We start from the raw sequence: 21,284 nt of genomic DNA, 5'->3' as shown, positions 1-21,284 counted from the left end.
ATCAGTATGGTTAAAGTTAGGCATTAGGGTCAGCAGTATGGTTAAGGTTAGGGTAATTTAAGGTTGGGGTTAGGCATAGGGTTAGCAGTATGGTTAAGGTTGGGGTTATTTAAGGTTGGGGTTAGGCATTAGGGTTAGCAGTATGGTTAAGGTTGGGGTTATTTAAGGTTGGGGTTAGGCATTAGGGTTAGCAGTATGCGTAAAGTTAAATCAGATTTTATGACTGTGGTACTAGCCTGTGCCTCTTAAGGGGAAAGTCATCTGAAAGTAATCAGATTACATTAGTGAGTTTGGGGAATCCAAAGGTTGTTACTGATTTCAATGTTAGACAGGTAACTAGTAACTAACAGATTACTGATGACACATTTAGACAGGTAACTAGTAACTAACAGATTACTGATGACACTTTTAGACAGGTAACTAGTAACTAACAGATTACTGATGACACTTTTAGACAGGTAACTAGTAACTAACAGATTACTGATGACACTTTTAGACAGGTAACTAGTAACTAACAGATTACTGATGACACTTTTAGACAGGTAACTAGTAACTAACAGATTACTGATGACACTTTTAGACAGGTAACTAGTAACTAACAGATTACTGATGACACTTTTAGACAGGTAACTAGTAACTAACAGATTACTGATGACACTTTTAGACAGGTAACTAGTAACTAACAGATTACTGATGACACTTTTAGACAGGTAACTAGTAACTAACAGATTACTGATGACACTTTTAGACAGGTAACTAGTAACTAACAGATTACTGATGACACTTTTAGACAGGTAACTAGTAACTAACAGATTACTGATGACACTTTTAGACAGGTAACTAGTAACTAACAGATTACTGATGACACTTTTAGACAGGTAACTAGTAACTAACAGATTACTGATGACACTTTTAGACAGGTAACTAGTAACTAACAGATTACTGATGACACTTTTAGACAGGTAACTAGTAACTAACAGATTACATTTAGAAAGTAACCTACCCAACCCTGGATACAGTATAAAGGTCTCTCCATGGGTGGGAGATGGACGTTTATGATGATCAACACTCTCTTTATATTACTGACTTGTTGACTGATTGATCCATCCATCCCTCCTCAGCCTTCCTCTCCTCTGAAGACCCAGTGAGGGTGGAGCTCAGTTGAGGGACTGGTTAGGAAGAACACATCTACAGCCAGAGAGGTGAGAGGTCACACAATTCTCCTGTGTTATCTGGTGTCCTGTGTGAACTTAAAGTATGCTTCCTCTAATTTTCCTCTCTCGTGCCCTCTCTCTCTGGGGACCTGAGCCCTAGGACCATGCCTCAGGACTACTTGGCCTGATGACTCCTTGCTGTCCCCAGTCCACCTGGTCGTGCTGCTGCTCCAATTATAACTGTTCTGGCTGCGGCTATGCAACCCTGAACTGTTCACCAAACGTGCTACCTTGTCCCAGACCTGCTGTTTTCGACCCTCTCTCTACCGCACCTGTTGTTTCGACCTCAGACTGCTCAGCTAACTACAGATCCTGGTTCGATACCCGGCAGTGCCACAGCCGGACGCGACCGGGAGACCCATGAGGCGACACACAATTGGCCCAGCGTCGTCCGGGTTAGGGGAGGGTTTGGCCGGTTGGGATATCCTTGTCCCATTGGGCTCTAGCACTGGTGGTGCAGAAAGGTTAGGGGAGGGATATCCTTGTCCCATTGGGCTCTAGCACTGGTGGTGCAGAAAGGTTAGGGGAGGGATATCCTTGTCCCATTGTGCTCTATCACTGGTGGTGCAGAAAGGTTAGGGGAGGGATATCCTTGTCCCATTGGGCTCTAGCACTGGTGGTGCAGAAAGGTTAGGGGAGGGATATCCTTGTCCCATTGGGCTCTATCACTGGTGGTGCAGAAAGGTTAGGGGAGGGATATCCTTGTCCCATTGGGCTCTAGCACTGGTGGTGCAGAAAGGTTAGGGGAGGGATATCCTTGTCCCATTGGGCTCTAGATGGATTGGTTGAAAACTGATACTAAAGTTCTATACTATTTTGACACGGTGAAAGATGTACTGAATTGATATGGTTTATTGTACTAAAATGGACCAAGATGTGTTGATTTTGCACATATTTGTTGATTGGTCAGTCATTGAGTTAATTTGTTTTGATTGGTCAGTCATTGAGTTAATTTGTTTTGATTGGTCAGTCATTGGGTTAATTTGTTTTGATTGGTCGGTCATTGAGTTAATTTGTTTTGATTGGTCAGCCATTGGGTTAATTTGTTTTGATTGGTCAGTCACTGGGTTAATTTGTTTTGATTGGTCAGCCATTGGGTTCATTTGTTTTGATTGGTCAGTCACTGGGTTAATTTGTTTTGATTGGTCAGTCATTGGGTTAATTTGTTTTGATTGGTCAGTCACTGGGTTAATTTGTTTTGATTGGTCAGTCACTGGGTTAATTTGTTTTGATTGGTCAGTCACTGGGTTAATTTGTTTTGATTGGCCAGTCACTGGGTTAATTTGTTTTGATTGGTCAGTCACTGGGTTAATTTGTTTTGATTGGTCAGTCACTGGGTTAATTTGTTTTGATTGGTCAGTCACTGGGTTAATTTGTTTTGATTGGTCAGTCACTGGGTTAATTTGTTTTGATTGGTCAGTCACTGGGTTAATTTGTTTTGATTGATCAGTCACTGGGTTAATTTGTGTTGATTGGTCAGTCACTGGGTTAATTTGTGTTGATTGGTCGGTCACTGGGTTAATTTGTGTTGATTGGTCAGTCACTGGGTTAATTTGTTTTGATTGGTCAGCCACTGGGTTAATTTGTGTTGATTGGTCAGTCACTGGGTTAATTTGTTTTGATTGGTCAGCCACTGGGTTAATTTGTGTTGATTGGTCAGCCACTGGGTTAATTTGTGTTGATTGGTCAGCCACTGGGTTAATTTGTTTTGATTGGTCAGTCACTGGGTTAATTTGTTTTGATTGGTCAGTCACTGGGTTAATTTGTGTTGATTGGTCGGTCATTGGGTTAATTTGTTTTGATTGGTCAGTCACTGGGTTAATTTGTTTTGATTGGTCAGTCACTGGGTTAATTTGTTTTGATTGGTCAGTCACTGGGTTAATTTGTTTTGATTGATCAGTCACTGGGTTAATTTGTGTTGATTGGTCAGTCACTGGGTTAATTTGTGTTGATTGGTCGGTCACTGGGTTAATTTGTGTTGATTGGTCAGTCACTGGGTTAATTTGTTTTGATTGGTCAGCCACTGGGTTAATTTGTGTTGATTGGTCAGTCACTGGGTTAATTTGTTTTGATTGGTCAGCCACTGGGTTAATTTGTGTTGATTGGTCAGCCACTGGGTTAATTTGTGTTGATTGGTCAGCCACTGGGTTAATTTGTGTTGATTGGTCAGTCACTGGGTTAATTTGTGTTGATTGGTCAGTCACTGGGTTAATTTGTGTTGATTGGTCAGTCACTGGGTTAATTTGTGTTGATTGGTCAGTCACTGGGTTAATTTGTGTTGATTGGTCAGTCACTGGGTTAATTTGTTTTGATTGGTCGGTCATTGGGTTAATTTGTGTTGATTGGTCAGCCACTGGGTTAATTTGTTTTGCAATATGTTCAAATCAGAGCAAGCTTTATTTATACAGAACATTTCAGACATGGATGCAACACAATGCAGAATAAAAAATAATATGAAAATAAAAACTGAAATATTTACAACACAACAAACATAAGAGCATAGAAAAACTAAAGAATAACAATAAAAGTGAGACTAATGATCATTCTAAGGAAATGACATTGATTAAAATAGTAAGAATAGGATGTAATACCCAACCAGAAATATAAACTAGTTTTACTACATTGTTAGTAAACAATATAATTGTACCAATAAAAATTCAGTTAGTCGCATAAATTGTGATTACTAAATGTTTCATTACATTGAAATCTTATGAAATATAAAAACCGAATATACACTCCTTTGTTAATTAATATGTATTGGCAATAATTAACATAATGGTGAGGCATGGAATAATAAAACATGTATCTGTTGTCAGGCTGAATGTTTGAAATACGAGGTGATTTGAGTCATGCTTCTTCAGTAGTGGAATAAAGACAATTAGCACTTGAATGCTGTAAAGAAATACTGTGTGTAAATATTGGAGTGATGTATGATTGTTTAAAAAAATGGTTCACAAGATGGTTCAAGTTTTTTTTAAATTATACTGCATCCATATGTATAGGCAGCAAGTACGTTGATATGGAGTTGTTTTGTTTTCATTGAAACGATCACCTGAAAACAGTTTTTTCGACTTTCAACCAAAACCGAACGTAGATTGGACGTCGGGCATAGTCTTATTTTCAACGTCTTTTCAACAACATTTTGAAACAAATTTAACGTGTAAAAAACAATAACCAATATGCAGAAACAGTTTGTGATACATTGAAACTAAAACATAACATTTACTATCGAAACAAACATGTTTCACATGTTAATCACATCTCTTGTATTTTTTTTTAAACGAGCACCTTATAAACTGCACAAGTACCAACAACGCTGTTGTTTTGACAAGTAGCAAATACATCACTGATATCAATTAGGGGGGGAAATCAGGTTGTAAGTGCTGTTGAAACTAACACAACTTAAACAAACACATGGAAATGGGAGATATCTTTTACCTCACTGGTTAGAGGACAACCTGCAGAAGACAGTCAGCTACATTTTGGAGTGATGCATTTAAATTTAGGGGTCCCCAAAACTAAGAGAAACGCAACACCTATTCAGCATCACTCATATCGATATCACGTTGAAATCAATTGCGCGAGAGGGGAGAGATGAGGTTTCATGTCCTGTTAAAACAGCTCAAACAACACACGGAATGTGGGAATAATGTGAACATCACTGTTTAGAGGTTAATTTGTAGAAAACAGCTAGCTACATTTTAAAGTGTGTCAGTTTGATTCAAGTAACGCGGGAAATGAAACGCAACACTTTATTTGCGTTTATGTTAATCATATAAATACTACTCTTTCAATTCAGAGCCTGTGCTTTTCTCAATGAGGCTAATATCCATATCATGCTGAAATCAACAGAACAGGGGGCAAACATTTAGGGTTCTACATTATGACATCATTAGAATACTCATACTACAATGTTAAAGCATTCTACATTATGACATCATTAGAACACTCCTACTACAATGTTAAAGCATTCTACATTATGACATCATTAGAATACTCATACTACAATGTTAAAGCATTCTACATTATGACATCATTAGAACACTCCTACTACAATGTTAAAACATTCTACATTGTGACATCATTTCATTGATATCATGAAACAACTCCATGTATTTTCTGATGTTTAATCAGAGATCTTTTATCAGAGTCTCCCTTCCCACATTGATCACAGCTATGAGGTTTCTCTCCTGTGTGTGTTCTCTGGTGGGCTATCAGGATGTTTGCCTGAGTAAAACTCTTTCAAAACGTGTATTTAATTTCACCTTTATTTAACTAGGCAAGCCAGTTATGAATAAATTCTTATTTTCAATGACGGCCTAGGAACAGTGAGTTAATTGCCTTTTCAGGGGCAGAATGACAGATTTGTACCATGTCAGCTCTGGGATTCGAACTTGCATTGATTATAGACACAAGATTTCTATCCTGTGTGTGTTCTCTGGTGTGATATCATGTTCCTTGAGTGAGTAAAACTCCTCCCACATTGATCACAGCTATAAGATTTCTCTCCTGTGTGTGTTTTCTGGTGTGATTTTAAATTTTGGGACGAAACAAAACTCTTTCCACAGTCAGAGCAGTGGTAAGGTTTCTCTCCTGTGTGTGTTCTCTGGTGTATAGTCAGCTGGCTAAATGAAGTAAAACTCTTGCCACATTGATCACAGCAATAAGGTTTCTCTCCAGTGTGCGTTCTCAAATGCACCATCAGGTTGCTTGAGTGACTAAATCTCTTCCCACATTGATCACAGCTATAAGGCTTCTCTCCTGTGTGTGTTTTCTGGTGTGATTTTAAATATTGTGAAGAAACAAAACTCCTTCCACAGTCAGAGCAGTGGTAAGGTTTCGCTATTGTGTGTGTTCTCTTGTGTGATTTTAAATATTGGGAAGAAACAAAACTTGTTCCACAGTCAGAGCAGTGGTAAGGTTTCTCTCCTGTGTGTATTCTCTGGTGTATAGTCAGCTGGTTAGATGTAGTAAAACTCTTCCCACACCGATCACAGCTATAAGGTTTCTCTCCTGTGTGTGTTCTCTGGTGTGTAGTCAGAATGCTAGATGTAACAAAACTCTTCCCACATTGATCACAACTATAAGATTTCTCTCTTGTGTGTGTTTTCTGGTGTGCTTTCAGGCTGCTTGTAACACTAAAACTCTTCCCACATTGAGTACAGCTATTCGGTTTCTCTCCCGTGTGGATTCTCTGATGTCTTTTAAGGTCTGCTGAAGAGGTGAATCTCTTCCCACAGTCAGAGCAGTGGTGAGATTTCTTCCTTGTGGGTTTCCGCTGGTGTTTCTTGAGGTGTTCTGATCTGGGGGGACTCTCATCTGCCTCGTCAGCTTCATGATGTTGTTGAGGCTCTCCAGATGATCCCTGATAGTCAGGTCTCTCTCCTGTGTGAACAACAAAATCAGACAGATGGTTAAAGGCCCACAACAGCAGAAATCCACTGTTTATATGAGCTTAAGGTGATGCCCATGAACATGTGTCTACAACAATTTACATCTGTAATGAATGTTTAAAATCTTTCACAAACTTTGACTATTTTCTTAACTTCTTATGGGCATTGATTACAGCCACAAGATTTCTATCCTGTGTGTGTTCTCTGGTGTGATATCATGTTCCTTGAGTGAGTAAAACTCCTCCCACATTGATCACAGCTATAAGGCTTTTCTCCTGTGTGTGTTTTCTCGTGTGATTCCGGTGAAATTGCAGAGCACGAAATTCAAACTGAAGAATTATAAATATTTAACTTGTGACATCAAAATAAAGTTTAACTTCTTCTTCTTCGCTTCTTGCCGCTGTGTCAGATTTCAAAAAAGGCTTTACGGCGAAAGCAAACCGTGCGATTATTTGAGGACAGCGCCCCGTATTCAAAAGCATGAAAAACATATTTCAACCAGGCAGGTGCGCCACGAAAGTCAGAAATAGCGATAGAATAAATGCCTTACCTTTGATGATCTTCTCCTGTTGGCACTCCAAAAGGTCCCAGATACATCACAAATGGTACTTTTGTTCGATAATGTCCTTTATATCCATAAAAAATCAGTTTAGCTGGCGTGCTTCAGTCAATAATCCATAATAATAATCCATATAGATATATATATATATATATATATATATATATGAGAGAGAGAGAGAGATGTTATCTAGTTATGGATGTGGTATATATAAACAGTAGTAGTATATTTGTTATCTACTTGTAGTATATCTGTTATCAAGTTATGGATGTAGAAATATATATATATATAGATGTAGTATATCTGTTAACTAAATATGGATGCAGCACATCTGTTATCTAGTTATGAATGTAGTAATATATATAAATATATATATATAGTTTCAGTACATCTGTTATCTAGTTGCAGTATATCTGTTATCTAGTTGCAGTATATCTGTTATCTAGTTGCAGTATATCTGTTATCTAGTTGCAGTATATCTGTTCTCTAGTTGCAGTATATCTGTTCTCTAGTTGTAGTACATCTGTTATCTAGTTGCAGTACATCTGTTATCTAGTTGCAGTACATCTGTTATCTAGTTGCAGTATATCTGTTATCTAGTTCTAGTTGCAGTATATCTGTTATCTAGTTGCAGTATATCTGTTATCTAGTTCTAGTTGCAGTATATCTGTTCTCTAGTTGCAGTATATCTGTTCTCTAGTTGCAGTACATCTGTTATCTAGTTGCAGTACATCTGTTATCTAGTTGCAGTACATCTGTTATCTAGTTGCAGTACATCTGTTATCTAGTTGCAGTATATCTGTTATCTAGTTCTAGTTGCAGTATATCTGTTCTCTAGTTGCAGTATATCTGTTCTCTAGTTGCAGTATATCTGTTCTCTAGTTGCAGTATATCTGTTCTCTAGTTGCAGTATATCTGTTCTCTAGTTGCAGTATATCTGTTATCTAGTTGCAGTATATCTGTTATCTAGTTGCAGTATATCTGTTCTCTAGTTCTAGTTGCAGTATATCTGTTCTCTAGTTGCAGTATATCTGTTCTCTAGTTGCAGTATATCTGTTCTCTAGTTGCAGTATATCTGTTATCTAGTTGCAGTACATCTGTTATCTAGTTGCAGTACATCTGTTATCTAGTTGCAGTATATCTGTTGTCTAGTTGCAGTATATCTGTTATCTAGTTGCAGTATATCTGTTCTCTAGTTGCAGTATATCTGTTGTCTAGTTGCAGTATATCTGTTGTCTAGTTGCAGTATATCTGTTGTCTAGTTGCAGTATATCTGTTGTCTAGTTGCAGTATATCTGTTATCTAGTTGCAGTATATCTGTTATCTAGTTGCAGTATATCTGTTCTCTAGTTGCAGTATATCTGTTATCTAGTTGCAGTATATCTGTTATCTAGTTGCAGTATATCTGTTATCTAGTTGCAGTATATCTGTTATCTAGTTCTAGTTGCAGTATATCTGTTATCTAGTTGCAGTATATCTGTTATCTAGTTGCAGTATATCTGTTATCTAGTTCTAGTTGCAGTATATCTGTTCTCTAGTTGCAGTATATCTGTTCTCTAGTTGCAGTACATCTGTTATCTAGTTGCAGTACATCTGTTATCTAGTTGCAGTACATCTGTTATCTAGTTGCAGTACATCTGTTATCTAGTTGCAGTACATCTGTTATCTAGTTGCAGTATATCTGTTATCTAGTTCTAGTTGCAGTATATCTGTTCTCTAGTTGCAGTATATCTGTTCTCTAGTTGCAGTATATCTGTTCTCTAGTTGCAGTATATCTGTTCTCTAGTTGCAGTATATCTGTTCTCTAGTTGCAGTATATCTGTTCTCTAGTTGCAGTATATCTGTTATCTAGTTGCAGTATATCTGTTATCTAGTTGCAGTATATCTGTTCTCTAGTTCTAGTTGCAGTATATCTGTTCTCTAGTTGCAGTATATCTGTTCTCTAGTTGCAGTATATCTGTTCTCTAGTTGCAGTATATCTGTTATCTAGTTGCAGTACATCTGTTATCTAGTTGCAGTACATCTGTTATCTAGTTGCAGTATATCTGTTATCTAGTTGCAGTATATCTGTTGTCTAGTTGCAGTATATCTGTTATCTAGTTGCAGTATATCTGTTGTCTAGTTGCAGTATATCTGTTGTCTAGTTGCAGTATATCTGTTGTCTAGTTGCAGTATATCTGTTATCTAGTTGCAGTATATCTGTTATCTAGTTGCAGTATATCTGTTCTCTAGTTGCAGTATATCTGTTATCTAGTTGCAGTATATCTGTTATCTAGTTGCAGTATATCTGTTATCTAGTTCTAGTTGCAGTATATCTGTTATCTAGTTGCAGTATATCTGTTATCTAGTTGCAGTATAACTGTTGTCTAGTTGCAGTATATCTGTTGTCTAGTTGCAGTATATCTGTTATCTAGTTGCAGTATATCTGTTATCTAGTTGCAGTATATCTGTTATCTAGTTGCAGTATATCTGTTATCTAGTTGCAGTATATCTGTTATCTAGTTGCAGTATATCTGTTATCTAGTTGCAGTATATCTGTTATCTAGTTGCAGTATATCTGTTATCTAGTTCTAGTTGCAGTATATCTGTTATCTAGTTCTAGTTGCAGTATATCTGTTATCTAGTTCTAGTTGCAGTATATCTGTTATCTAGTTCTAGTTGCAGTATATCTGTTATCTAGTTGCAGTATATCTGTTATCTAGTTGCAGTATATCTGTTATCTAGTTGCAGTATATCTGTTATCTAGTTGCAGTATATCTGTTATCTAGTTGCAGTATATCTGTTATCTAGTTGCAGTATATCTGTTCTCTAGTTGCAGTATATCTGTTATCTAGTTGTAGTATAACTGTTGTCTAGTTGTAGTTGCAGTATATCTGTTCTCTAGTTGCAGTATATCTGTTATCTAGTTGCAGTATATCTGTTATCTAGTTGCAGTATATCTGTTATCTAGTTCTAGTTGCAGTATATCTGTTATCAAGTTGCAGTATATCTGTTATCTAGTTGCAGTATATCTGTTATCTAGTTGCAGTATATCTGTTCTCTCGTTGTAGTATATCTGTGTGGGCAGAAATGGTGAGCGAAGGTATTTGTTTTTCACAATGTATTCCAAATATTACCACACATTAATCAGAGCAAGATCAGGATGCTACTCAAGGAAACTCACATTAAGCTCTGTGTTCTCATAGTCTGACAGCAAAAACAGCCTCCATTTTACAGGTTGCTTATGAGCGCATTTCACAGGCTCGTTTGAATATCCCGCTTAATATCATGTTTGAGTAAAATGCTCTTTGGTTAGCTTTGCTACCAGCCTGTCAATGAGTGTTAGCATTCAAGCTGAGAACTGCTGCATCAAAAATAGGTATTTTGCAAATATCACAACCAAATATCTTAGCGACTGTTCAAGCAACAATAAAAACAACAATTGTAAGCCCATGAGAACCCCAACAAGTAATAACCTGCTAAATCTAGACTGTTGAATGGTCCCAGATGGTGAACAGTTTATTTAGAAGTAATAACCTGGTAAATCTAGACTGTTGAATGGTCCCAGATGGTGAACAGTTTATTTAGTAATAACCTGGTAAATCTAGACTGTTGAATGGTCCCAGATGGTGAACAGTTTATTTAGTAATAACCTGGTAAATCTAGACTGTTGAATGGTCCCAGATGGTGTTGATGGTGAACAGCAGTTTATTTAAAAGCCAGACATTTAATTCACAGACAGTGATGATGTCATCTCACAGGGACGTGATCTAGATAGTCTGTTTCCCCAGTCATCTGTAATAATAATAATAATTCACAGACAGTGATGATGTCATCTCACAGGGACGTGATCTAGATAGTCTGTTTCCCCAGTAATCTGTAATAATAATGATTCACAGACAGTGAATGAGTTGGTGCGTCCAAATTTTAACTGGTACTGATTTATAAAGCCAGGCATATTCAACAGTTAGGCAATTGATTACAGACCTAATGAAGTTGGGGTTTGCTCTCTCCTCAATTTTCTTAGACAATTAAGCTAAGACCAATTCATCCCTAAGGTGTTCGATGGTGTTGAGATTAGGGCTCTGTGCAGGCAAGTCAAGTTCATCCACACCAAACCTCGACAAACAAATTCTGTTTGGATTTCGCTTTATGCACAGGGGCATTGTCATGCTGCAACAGGAAAGAGCCTTCCACAAACTGTTCCCAAAACTGTTGGAAGCACAGAATCATCTAGAATGTCAGAATGCTGTAGCACTAAGATTTCCCTTCACTGAAACTAAGGGGCCCGTACCATGAAAAAACATCCCCAGATCATTATTCCTCTTCCACCAAACTTTACAGTTTAATGCGTCACCAAGGTGGCATAGCAGTTCAGACGTCTTTTGTCCTCGTCTTGTCGTGTCCTGTATATATATATATTTACAACATTTTTTTTTTTTTTTTTTCCATCAACTCATCTTCAAAACACTCTCCTGCAACCCGCCTCACCAATTTATATTTATAAAAAAGTATTATTTACCTCAAATCTGTAATCCTCCAAGAAGCTAGCCAGAAACTCCAAGAAGCTAGCCTGAAACTAGTCAGAAGCTAGCCAGAAGCTAGCCTGAAACTAGCCAGAAGCTAGCCAGAAACTAGCCAGAAGCTAATCAGAAGCTAGTTAGCTTCTTTACTGGCAAATCGTTAGTATTCAGCTAACCACGGTTTGTGGTCATCAGCTATCCTTTAGCTCGAAAATCTATCGGCAGTTCTGTACGGCGCAGCGCGGCTCGGAACGGAACATACCGGACCAATTTTTCTCTCATGTCCCTGGATTTCGACTGCTCTCTGGACATTCATACCCGGATCTCACAGCTAGCTAGCTGCTATCCGTGTGACTATCGGCCTTCGTCGATTCCGGAGCAAACATAAATTATTCCGGAGCTAGCCAGCTCCGTCAATCACTCCTGGGCTGCAGTCACCTATCCGGACCCGTTTTGCTGCCTACGCGGAGCCCCACCGGGCCTTCACGGCTGGACTGCCGACGTTGTCTACCCGAAGGAGTTGTCCGGCTGGCTCCTCCGTCGCGACGTTGCCTGAACGCCCATCTGCGGCCTGCTAACCGTTAGCTGTCTTACCGGCTGCTATCTGAATAGACAATCGGACAATTTATTTATTTTTATTATTATTATGTTTTCTTCTTGGGCCTCTATAACTATATCTATTGTTTTTATTTTTGTTGTTGTTGTGTGATTTGGATTGGTCCCCTCTACCACACGGAACCACACTGATCTACTGACGGAACGCAAGAGGTGGCTAACAGCAGACCTCCATTCTATGCTGGCTTGCTGCCGATGGCCTGGCTAGCTGTCTAGATCACCGTGATCCCCGGCCAACCTCTCCGCTCACTGGACCCTTTTGATCGCTTGACTAAGCATGCCTCTCCTTAATGTCAATATGTCTTGTCCATTGCTGTTCTGGTTAGTGTTTATTGGCTTATTTCACTGGAGAGCCTCTAGTCCTGCTCACTATACCTTATCCAACCTATTAGTTCCACCACCCACACATGCAATGACATCTCCTGGTTTCAATGATGTTTCTAGAGACAATATCTCTCAATACCTAGGTTTACCTCCACTGTATTCACATCCTACCATACCTTTGTCTGTACATTATACCTTGATGCTATTTTATCGCCCCCAGAAACCTCCTTTTACTCTATGTTCCAGACGTTCTAGACGACCAATTCTCATAGATTTTAGCCGTACCCTTATTCTACTCCTCCTATGTTCCTCTGGCGATGTAGAGGTGAATCCAGGCCCTGCAGTGCCTAGCTCCACTCCTATTCCCCAGGCGCTCTCTTTTGACGACTTCTGTAACCGTAATAGCCTTGGTTTCATGCATGTTAACATTAGAAGCCTCCTCCCTAAGTTTGTTCTATTCACTGCTTTAGCACACTCTGCCAACCCGGATGTTCTAGCTGTGTCTGAATCCTGGCTTAGGAAGACCACCAAAAATTCAGAAATTTTAATTCCAAACTACAACATTTTCAGACAAGATAGAACTGCCAAAGGGGGCGGTGTTGCAATCTACTGCAAAGATAGCCTGCAGAGTTCTGTCCTACTATCCAGGTCAGAGAGAATAAAGTAGATGTCACGGGTCAAAATTTTGATTGATGACCCTATGTGAACCTATGTGAACTCTATGTGAACCCTATGTAGTGATGACGTGTGCATGTCTTCTGGTCAGGCAAGCCTGGTTAGGTGGGGGCTATGGGGTGAGTAAGGGTCCATTTGACAGGCCGTTAATGATTGATGACCCAAGCCTGATAGACAAGCCTGGTTAGGTGGGGGCTATGGGGTGAGTAAGGGTCCCTTTGACAGGCCGTTAATGATTGATGACCCAAGCCTGATTTATGACCCTATGTAATGATTTATGACCCTATGTCATGTAGAAGGGTGCATGCCCTGGGTTGAGTAAGTGACCATGTGTCAGGTCAACCTGTTACTGTTTCTCACGGTTTGGGTTGGTTAAGGCCCCTTATAAAGCCGCTGAACAATACCTGTTTAAGAGTGCACAAGATCTTAAGAATAACCATGGAATTTGGGATCGGTACCAAAGCAGTGATGACTGTAACAACTGAAACAGGCCTTCGGGTTGCCCATAGAGCAAGGGCAAAGTATCAACCAGCAATATATGATGCGCCAAAAAAACGTTTTTTAAATGTGTATAGAACCCAAATACCGCCAGCAAATGCTCTGACAGATCAAGTGTTGATGTCTAATGGCCAGCAGTGGGGGTATCGGTTTGATTACCTGGCCTGTAGAGTGACCCTCTATACGGTAGATGAAGGAGAAGAATATACAGACCAGACTGTAGGCTTGGAATATGGTGTTGAAGACTGGTCGGTTTTTCGCAAGGTTGTGTGTCCTGAACTGAGCCTTATCACCAAGGGGTATAGTGTGTTCACGGGCCACGAGACCCGTTGGGAAGGTACCCCGGACTACTCAGGACAAATATTTCACAGGGTGAAAATACAAAGAAAGAATGGCCGACCGTGCGGCAGCGTGGAGTTCTATATCGGCACCGAGGCAATCCGAAACCACAAACTTAGGGGTGGTGGCCTGACTGGGGATACCCGACTGCGTCTGCTTATTCCTTTTAACAGTTGGGATGTACTGGAATTGAAAATGTTGCAACCGTTGGATGCTCTCTTTGTACAGAGCCAACAGCGTCAGAGCCTTGTTCATTTAAAGAAGTGCATAATATATACGAATCGTAAAGATTACGATGCAAAAGAGCCTCAAGAAGATACAGCGTCAGAAGAAAACTAAGTAAGCGGATGCTTTAACCCCGCCCCCCCAGATACCCAAGGGCCTTGTTCTACAATAAAAAGAAAAAAAGCAGACAGTTCTTCATTTCAGCATACACCATGGATCTCCAGACCATCTACGAGGAAGCCACTACGTCATGGGGGCCCGACACTAAAGACTCTATGCCACGAAGCCCTACACTCTACGCACCCCTGGCAAGACCCGTGACACCCCCGACATTTACCCAGCCTGAGGATGTGTTTGATGGGGTGGCCAGTACTGTTTTTGTGGATACAATCAAGGCCTCTGTAGCTACACTTTTAAACGTGGTGATTGGCGAATATATACGAGAAAAATGCATCGGCTGTGAGATCAATCATCCCAGCCAGCGTCGTCATCCTTGCCTCTACGACCCTCCTAGATACTACTTTTTCAATCATTTTGAGGAGCTGGTGAAAAGACTGTGGTCCTGCCGTTTTATACCAGCGCTGGTCATCGCCCTGGAGTCTATGGGTATTGCGCCGTCTATCCCTAGAGTTTACGGGGTAACCGAAGCCTTCCTACATGAACTGAAGGAGGCCCTCTTCATCCATGAGAAACTCAAAGAAATCCGACACACCCTGGTGGACGACAACAAATACAGGGAAGCTGTGATGGCTGATGTGATGCTTTTCTGGCTCAATAAATCCCAAGAGACCGAGTGACATTTTGTTTATTTAGAGCTATGGGTAACTATGTGTCTACGATGTTTGAGCGAATAAATACATTTTTTCTTTTGAGAGACCTTACAAATGTTATGCATCAGATTATTGAAAATAAAGTGAACAATGTAAAGTTCTACACAACCCACAATACAGGGGTTATTGTAGAGCGTGTGTTAAAAATGGAGCAAATCATGAAACATGTCCGACATACGGGCGAGAGTTTACAATGGTCACATATGGTATCAAGGCTTGTTGAGGATTCTGAAGAACTAGAAATAACTTTGGCTAAGATTTTACATTATTTGTTTGAACCACCCTTTAATGTGAATGTGTATCATATTTGTTGTTTATATACTTATATATCAGACGTGTGTGTTTTAAAAATTCAGCGAAACAAACCTGTAAATCTAAACAATATATACAGGGTGTTGCATGCTGTGATTGTTGAGAAAACGGGGACTTGTATCTTGCAACAAATCCTGAATTGTCTGTATACGTAATAATTGTTGCATTCTTAAAATAAAAATTCACAAACTGAAATGTTGTCGTTATATGAAAGTGGCTCATTACAGTTATTGTACCTCAGAGAGGCAAGAAGGATGGCTGAGCAGCTGTTGAAAAACATATATTATAATCCCTCTAACCCCGGGTCTTATGGGGGTAAAGAGCGTTTACAGAGAGCTATAGTCGAAGAAACAGGGAGTCTGTTAAGCGATGCTAAAGTGAATGAATGGTTATCAGAGCAAGATGCCTACACTCTACATAAACCTGTAAGAAAACATTTTCCAAGAAATAGAGTTTTTTCTACGCATCCATTATCCCAATTTCAGGCGGATCTATGTGACATGCAGTCCCTTGCCGATAAAAATGATGGAAATCGCTACATGCTAACGGTTATAGATATTTTCTCTAAATTAGCCTATGTAAGGGTGTTAAAAATAAGAGCGGGGCAGAGGTGACCAGGGCCTTTGAATCGATCTTGAAGGCAGGAGGCGCCCCCAAGAAAGTGCAGACGGATGGCGGAAAAGAATTTTTTAATCAAACATTTCAGAAGCTAATGAATAAGTATAATATAGTACATTTTGCTACAGGCTCTGATTTGAAAGCTTCGGTTGTGGAACGCTTTAATAGGACTTTGAAAGAGCGGATGTGGCGCTATTTTACAGCTCACAACACCAACCGATATACAGACATAGTTCAGGATTTAGTAAACGGTTACAACCACAGCTACCATAAGACTATACGTATGAAGCCCTCGGAGGTCTCTTCGGAAAACTCTTTTCAAGTCTTTAAAAATATGTATGGTTTGTTCCCACTTCGCCGTAAGAAAAAAATGACTTTTAAATTCCTAGTGGGTGACTTGGTGCGTATATCAAAGTTGAGGGGTGTTTTCGACAAAAAATACGAACAAGGCTTTAGCTCGGAGTTGTTTACCGTTACCGAATGTCTGCCACGCATTCCGCCGGTCTACAAATTAAAAGATTATGACGGGGATCTTATAGAGGGATCTTTTTATGAGAAGGAATTACAGAAGGTCCAGTTGGGTAAAGACAAAGTCTTTCACGTGGAGGAGATTCTAGATCAGAAGAGAGAAAAGGGTAAAAAATGGTTGCTGGTCCGCTGGAAAAACTGGCCTCAAAAGTTCAACAGTTGGGTATTGGAGCAGGATGTTGTGGAGGCAACGGGGGTTAATTTAAACCCCTAGTCATGATAACTAGCGCATCATTCGCGTGTACACAGTTGGGCATCATGGAACACAGCGGCTTCTACCTGACTCTCCCCAGTAATGCGTCGGCACAGATATATCGTAATAATCAGAGTTCGAAGTATACAACCAATTTTCCAAAGCCTATAGAGTTATCAGAGGCTTGGGAAGTAGGTCTCAGCGAGATTACATACCCCCATAGTTGGTATAATATCAAAGCTAAGGACCGTGATTTTTATTGCAAAAGGTTCTCGGAACCTGCGAAACTTATTAAGCTTAAAAAAGGTTTCTATAGAACCGTCGACAGGATCGTCTCAGAGTTGAATGAACACCTAACCCTGAACAAGATGGAAATATTCCTATTCTACAATCCAATCCATAAAAGGATACAAATCTCAGGGCCTGCTAACGGAGGTATAAAGACCAGCGGTAATTTATCCTACATGTTGGGGATGGGTCCCAATAAATGGACGTATGTGAACGATAAATTATTCCCATTCCCTGCGGATATACATGCAGGCTTTTACAACATATTTGTCTATACCGACATCATAACCTATCAAAGGGTCGGAGACAGCTGTGTGCCCCTCCTGCGAACAGTTCATATAGACGGCAAGGATGGGGACATCGTCACTGTCAATTATGACAAGCCGCACTACGTACATGTCAGCAAGAACTATATTGAAAACATTCTGGTTGAGCTTAAAACGGATCAGAACGAAAACATTGAATTTACTTATGGTAAAACGATTGTAAAACTCCACTTTAGACCCACCAAAACCTCTCTACATATATAATAGCTGTATTATATTTATAAACATAATACAAATAAAAGGGTTATGGAGCACCATCAGCTCGACCCTAACCGTTATGTTTCATACTATGTGGATCAAGTGGGTAATGGACTACCAGGATATCATGGAGCGCCGACAATGTATGGTTCGGGGATAGGAGGTATATTCCGTAACCTCTTCAGGATGGTTTTACCGTTTATGAAGAGAGGCTTCAGCATAGCCAAACCACATTTAAAATCAGCGGCTAAAAATATAGTAAGTGAGGTTGTAGCCAATGCTATGACCCGAAGGGCGTCACCAGAGGTGGAGCATCAAGAAGGCTCGGGGCTTATGATATTGTCTCGAAGGCCAAAAAAGAGACCCCCTGGTTTAAGGCGTAGACCTGCACCTAAAAAGCGGCGGTTAACTGTTAAAAGAACCTCAGTAAGTCAAAGACGGGGTAAAGTGAGGAGGTCTGTACCAAAACAGGCTAAAAGAATACTAGGAAGTATTTTCTAAAAGAATAAGTGACATGGCTCTTTTACATCGAATGTCCTCTGAAGCTATAAAGACAGAACTTGATCTTTTCACGGCACCGTTAACGCAGCATTCAATAGATAGATCCAGTTATGTGGAGATAGCCCCTCTCTCTGCTATTACCGATAACGGGCCTATCGAATTTTTCATACCAGGCCATGGTGACAACTATCTGGACCTCAACAACACCTTGGTGCATTTACGTCTAAAAGTGACCAAAAGAGATGGGTCTAATATTGCAGACGATGCCAAAGTGAGTCTCATTAATTACCCCTTGGCCACCATTTTCTCCCAAGTTGATGTGACTTTGGGTGAACGCCTAATCAGTCAAAGCAGCGCTACATACCCTTATAGAGCCATCATGGAGTGTTTACTAAACTACTCCGAAGACACTCTCAAAACCCAATTTAGCGCCGGGCTGTTTAGCAAGGATACTGCAGGAGCCTCTATGGAATCGACAGACCCTTCCACCGGTGCAAACAAAGGACTAGCGGCACGAGCTCGCTACTGCGCCGAATCTCGAGAGTTTCATTTGCTAGGCCCTATACACTCTGACATTTTCTTTCAAGAACGGTTACTCTTAAATTCGGTTGATTTAAGATTAAAATTAACCAGGGCCAAGGATGATTTTTGCCTGATGTCTCCCCAAGACGGGGATTTTAGTTTGAAAGTGTTGGGGGCAACCCTTTTTATTAAAAAAGTATCTGTATCTCCGGCCGTGCGCCTGGGTCACTCACATGCTTTGATGAAAGGAAATGCCCTTTACCCTCTCCAAAGAATTACCATGAAAACCTTTAGCATACCTGTGGGCAGTAGAATCTGCAGTCAAGAAAACCTATTTCTAGGCCCTTTACCTAGATATGTGGTTATAGGTCTGGTTGATCACGCCTCTAATACGGGCAGTTTAGATAAAAAAAACTTTAATTTTCAGCACTTCAATGCAGAGTATGTAGCGCTCTGTCAGGACGGACGTCAGGTTCCGGCGAAGGCTTTCCAACCACAATTTAATAACAACATATCTGTGCGAGAATTTTACAATCTATTCCTGGCTACAGGGCGACATCTAAAAGATCTCTCTTTACCTATTGACAGAAATGATTTTGCAGAGGGTTACACATTGTATGCTTTCAATTTATCACCTGATGATGACACCTCAGGAAATCTGTCTGTGGTGTCCCAAGGTAACCTCAGGCTGGAAATGCGTTTCCGTACACCTTTAGCCTGTACAGTTAGCATGATTGTTTACGCATGCTCTGATTCAATCTTGGAAGTGAATGCCCGAAGACAGGTCTTAGTGGATTATTATTAAGGACCTTTGAACAAAGACATGAATACCCAAGAGTTGGACGGGCTCATGAGCCGCTTGATTGGAAAACAATTTTGTGGAGTGTTGGCTTGTGATGAATTACCTATGGAGATATGGTCTGAGAGGCCTGCAATGTTTATTGTCAATACCCATCCTAAACACATGCCTGGTGAACATTGGCTAGCTATGACATTAGAACAGGAAGGTGGACGAAAAATCTCAACTTTTTTTGATTCCTATGGCTTTCCCCCCGGTTTTTCACATTTCCCTAAATCTATTAAAGATTTTTTGACCCTAAACGGTACAAAGATCTACTACAACATCAAACAAGTGCAAGATAACCTTTCCACTACATGCGGTCACCACTGTGTATTTTACCTGTGCCAAAGAGCCCGGGGAGTTTCTATTGAAGATGTTATGTCTCTTTATAAGGATGATTTAAGAAGTAATGATAACCTTGTATCTTGTTTTGTTAGAAAATATCAAAAGTGTTCAAATGTGTGTCCTTTAAGAACGCGTAATCAAGGCGTATGCTCACGTCATATGTTTCAAGAATGCCACAAATGTTAACTTGCTTATTTTTCAAATAAAAAATTTATTGAATTTAATCATAGTCATTCAAAAGTCATTTTCAAAAGTCTAACCACGCCGAGAGATCGGGTTTAGGAAAAGGTCCTGAGACGTTCATGGGAGTAAATGAGTTAGCATCATCGCTTTCATATGGGGCCGGTGTCGTTGGGGCATCTTTAGGGGTGCTGTATCTCGTTGAAGGCTTTTGTTTTAAAGCTTGAATCTGTTGACGAAGCTTATGGTTGGGTACACCGGAGAGGGGGATGTTGAGGATTGCCAGGGCCTTAAGAAACTGACGCCAGCCGGGAGGCCTTCGGTCATCAGCAACCTTGTGGGCAGCCGTGGTACTTTTAAGCAAGTCCTGCATATGGGACCCCCTAACCACAGAGCCCTGAAGGATAAACTCTCCAGAGTCGTTCCAAGCAGCTATCCCCTTTGAGTCTTTTATCTTGTTCATAATGTATTTAACATTCTTCCTGTTACGTAAAGGCACATGTGTCAGTAGGTCATGCATAACTTTATCTTCAAATGGCATTTGAGCTTCACCCGACATATTATCTCCACTAGGTAAGATCGACGGTACAGGCCTTACAGGGGCATGGCTATCGTTAGGTTCGACATCTGTTAAAGGGTCCGGTAGGGAAAGGGTTAAATGGTTAGTCTCTCTCTCCCCTTGCTTTACCCGAGTCAAATACCTTTGCATTAGGTTTGTGTATTTTTGAATCTTATCATAGGGGTTCAATCCTTTTCGGTTCAAAACATCCTTCATGGCCGTATCCAAATCATTTTCCGCTGTTTGTCTGATATCTTCAGGACCCTGCATTTGTTTTTTAAGTCTATCCAACTCTTGTTGAGGCACCAAGTACATTTTAGTGGACATCACACCCACGTGTTCAACCACCACGTCTGGCCGCAATAAGGCTGGTGATGAAGGGCACGGCTATACTGAGTAAAGGTAGAAGAAAACCCCCAGACTGTTGTATACTATGTCTTTTCTTTTGAAGACTGGCCCTTTTATTGGCAAAGAGTTTGATCGCTGTCTTTTGTCTCCTTAATTTTTTCAATTGGTTCAGGGTGAGTGGAATGCGTCCTTTGAGAAGATTCAAAGCAATCTCACATAGGGCTAATATGAGATCTGAAGAACAGCGACCCAAGATGGCCTTCCGTTCTTTAGCTGTAGAACCTACTAGCCTTCTCAAGAGGGGGAGGTTTCTTTTTAAACGCAGAGACATAGCGTTTACTTTTTAGGAAG

General features: G+C 40.2%; 1 protein-coding gene across 1 annotated transcript; it reads right to left on the bottom strand.

Moving 5' to 3' along the window:
* Positions 1-4,194: 4,194 nt before the first annotated feature.
* LOC116373132 (zinc finger protein 239-like) lies at positions 4,195-6,603 on the bottom strand (the record flags this gene model as incomplete). The annotated part of the gene is made up of 1 exon (XM_031821849.1): positions 4,195-6,603. A coding segment is annotated over one exon (969 nt), but the record flags the coding sequence as incomplete, so codon positions are not given.
* Positions 6,604-21,284: the final 14,681 nt, after the last annotated feature.

The sequence above is a fragment of the Oncorhynchus kisutch genome, unplaced genomic scaffold (assembly GCF_002021735.2).
Source record: "Oncorhynchus kisutch isolate 150728-3 unplaced genomic scaffold, Okis_V2 scaffold4023, whole genome shotgun sequence".
Classification (NCBI taxonomy): Eukaryota; Metazoa; Chordata; class Actinopteri; order Salmoniformes; family Salmonidae; genus Oncorhynchus; species Oncorhynchus kisutch.
This window is presented reverse-complemented; position numbering and strand designations above follow the sequence as displayed.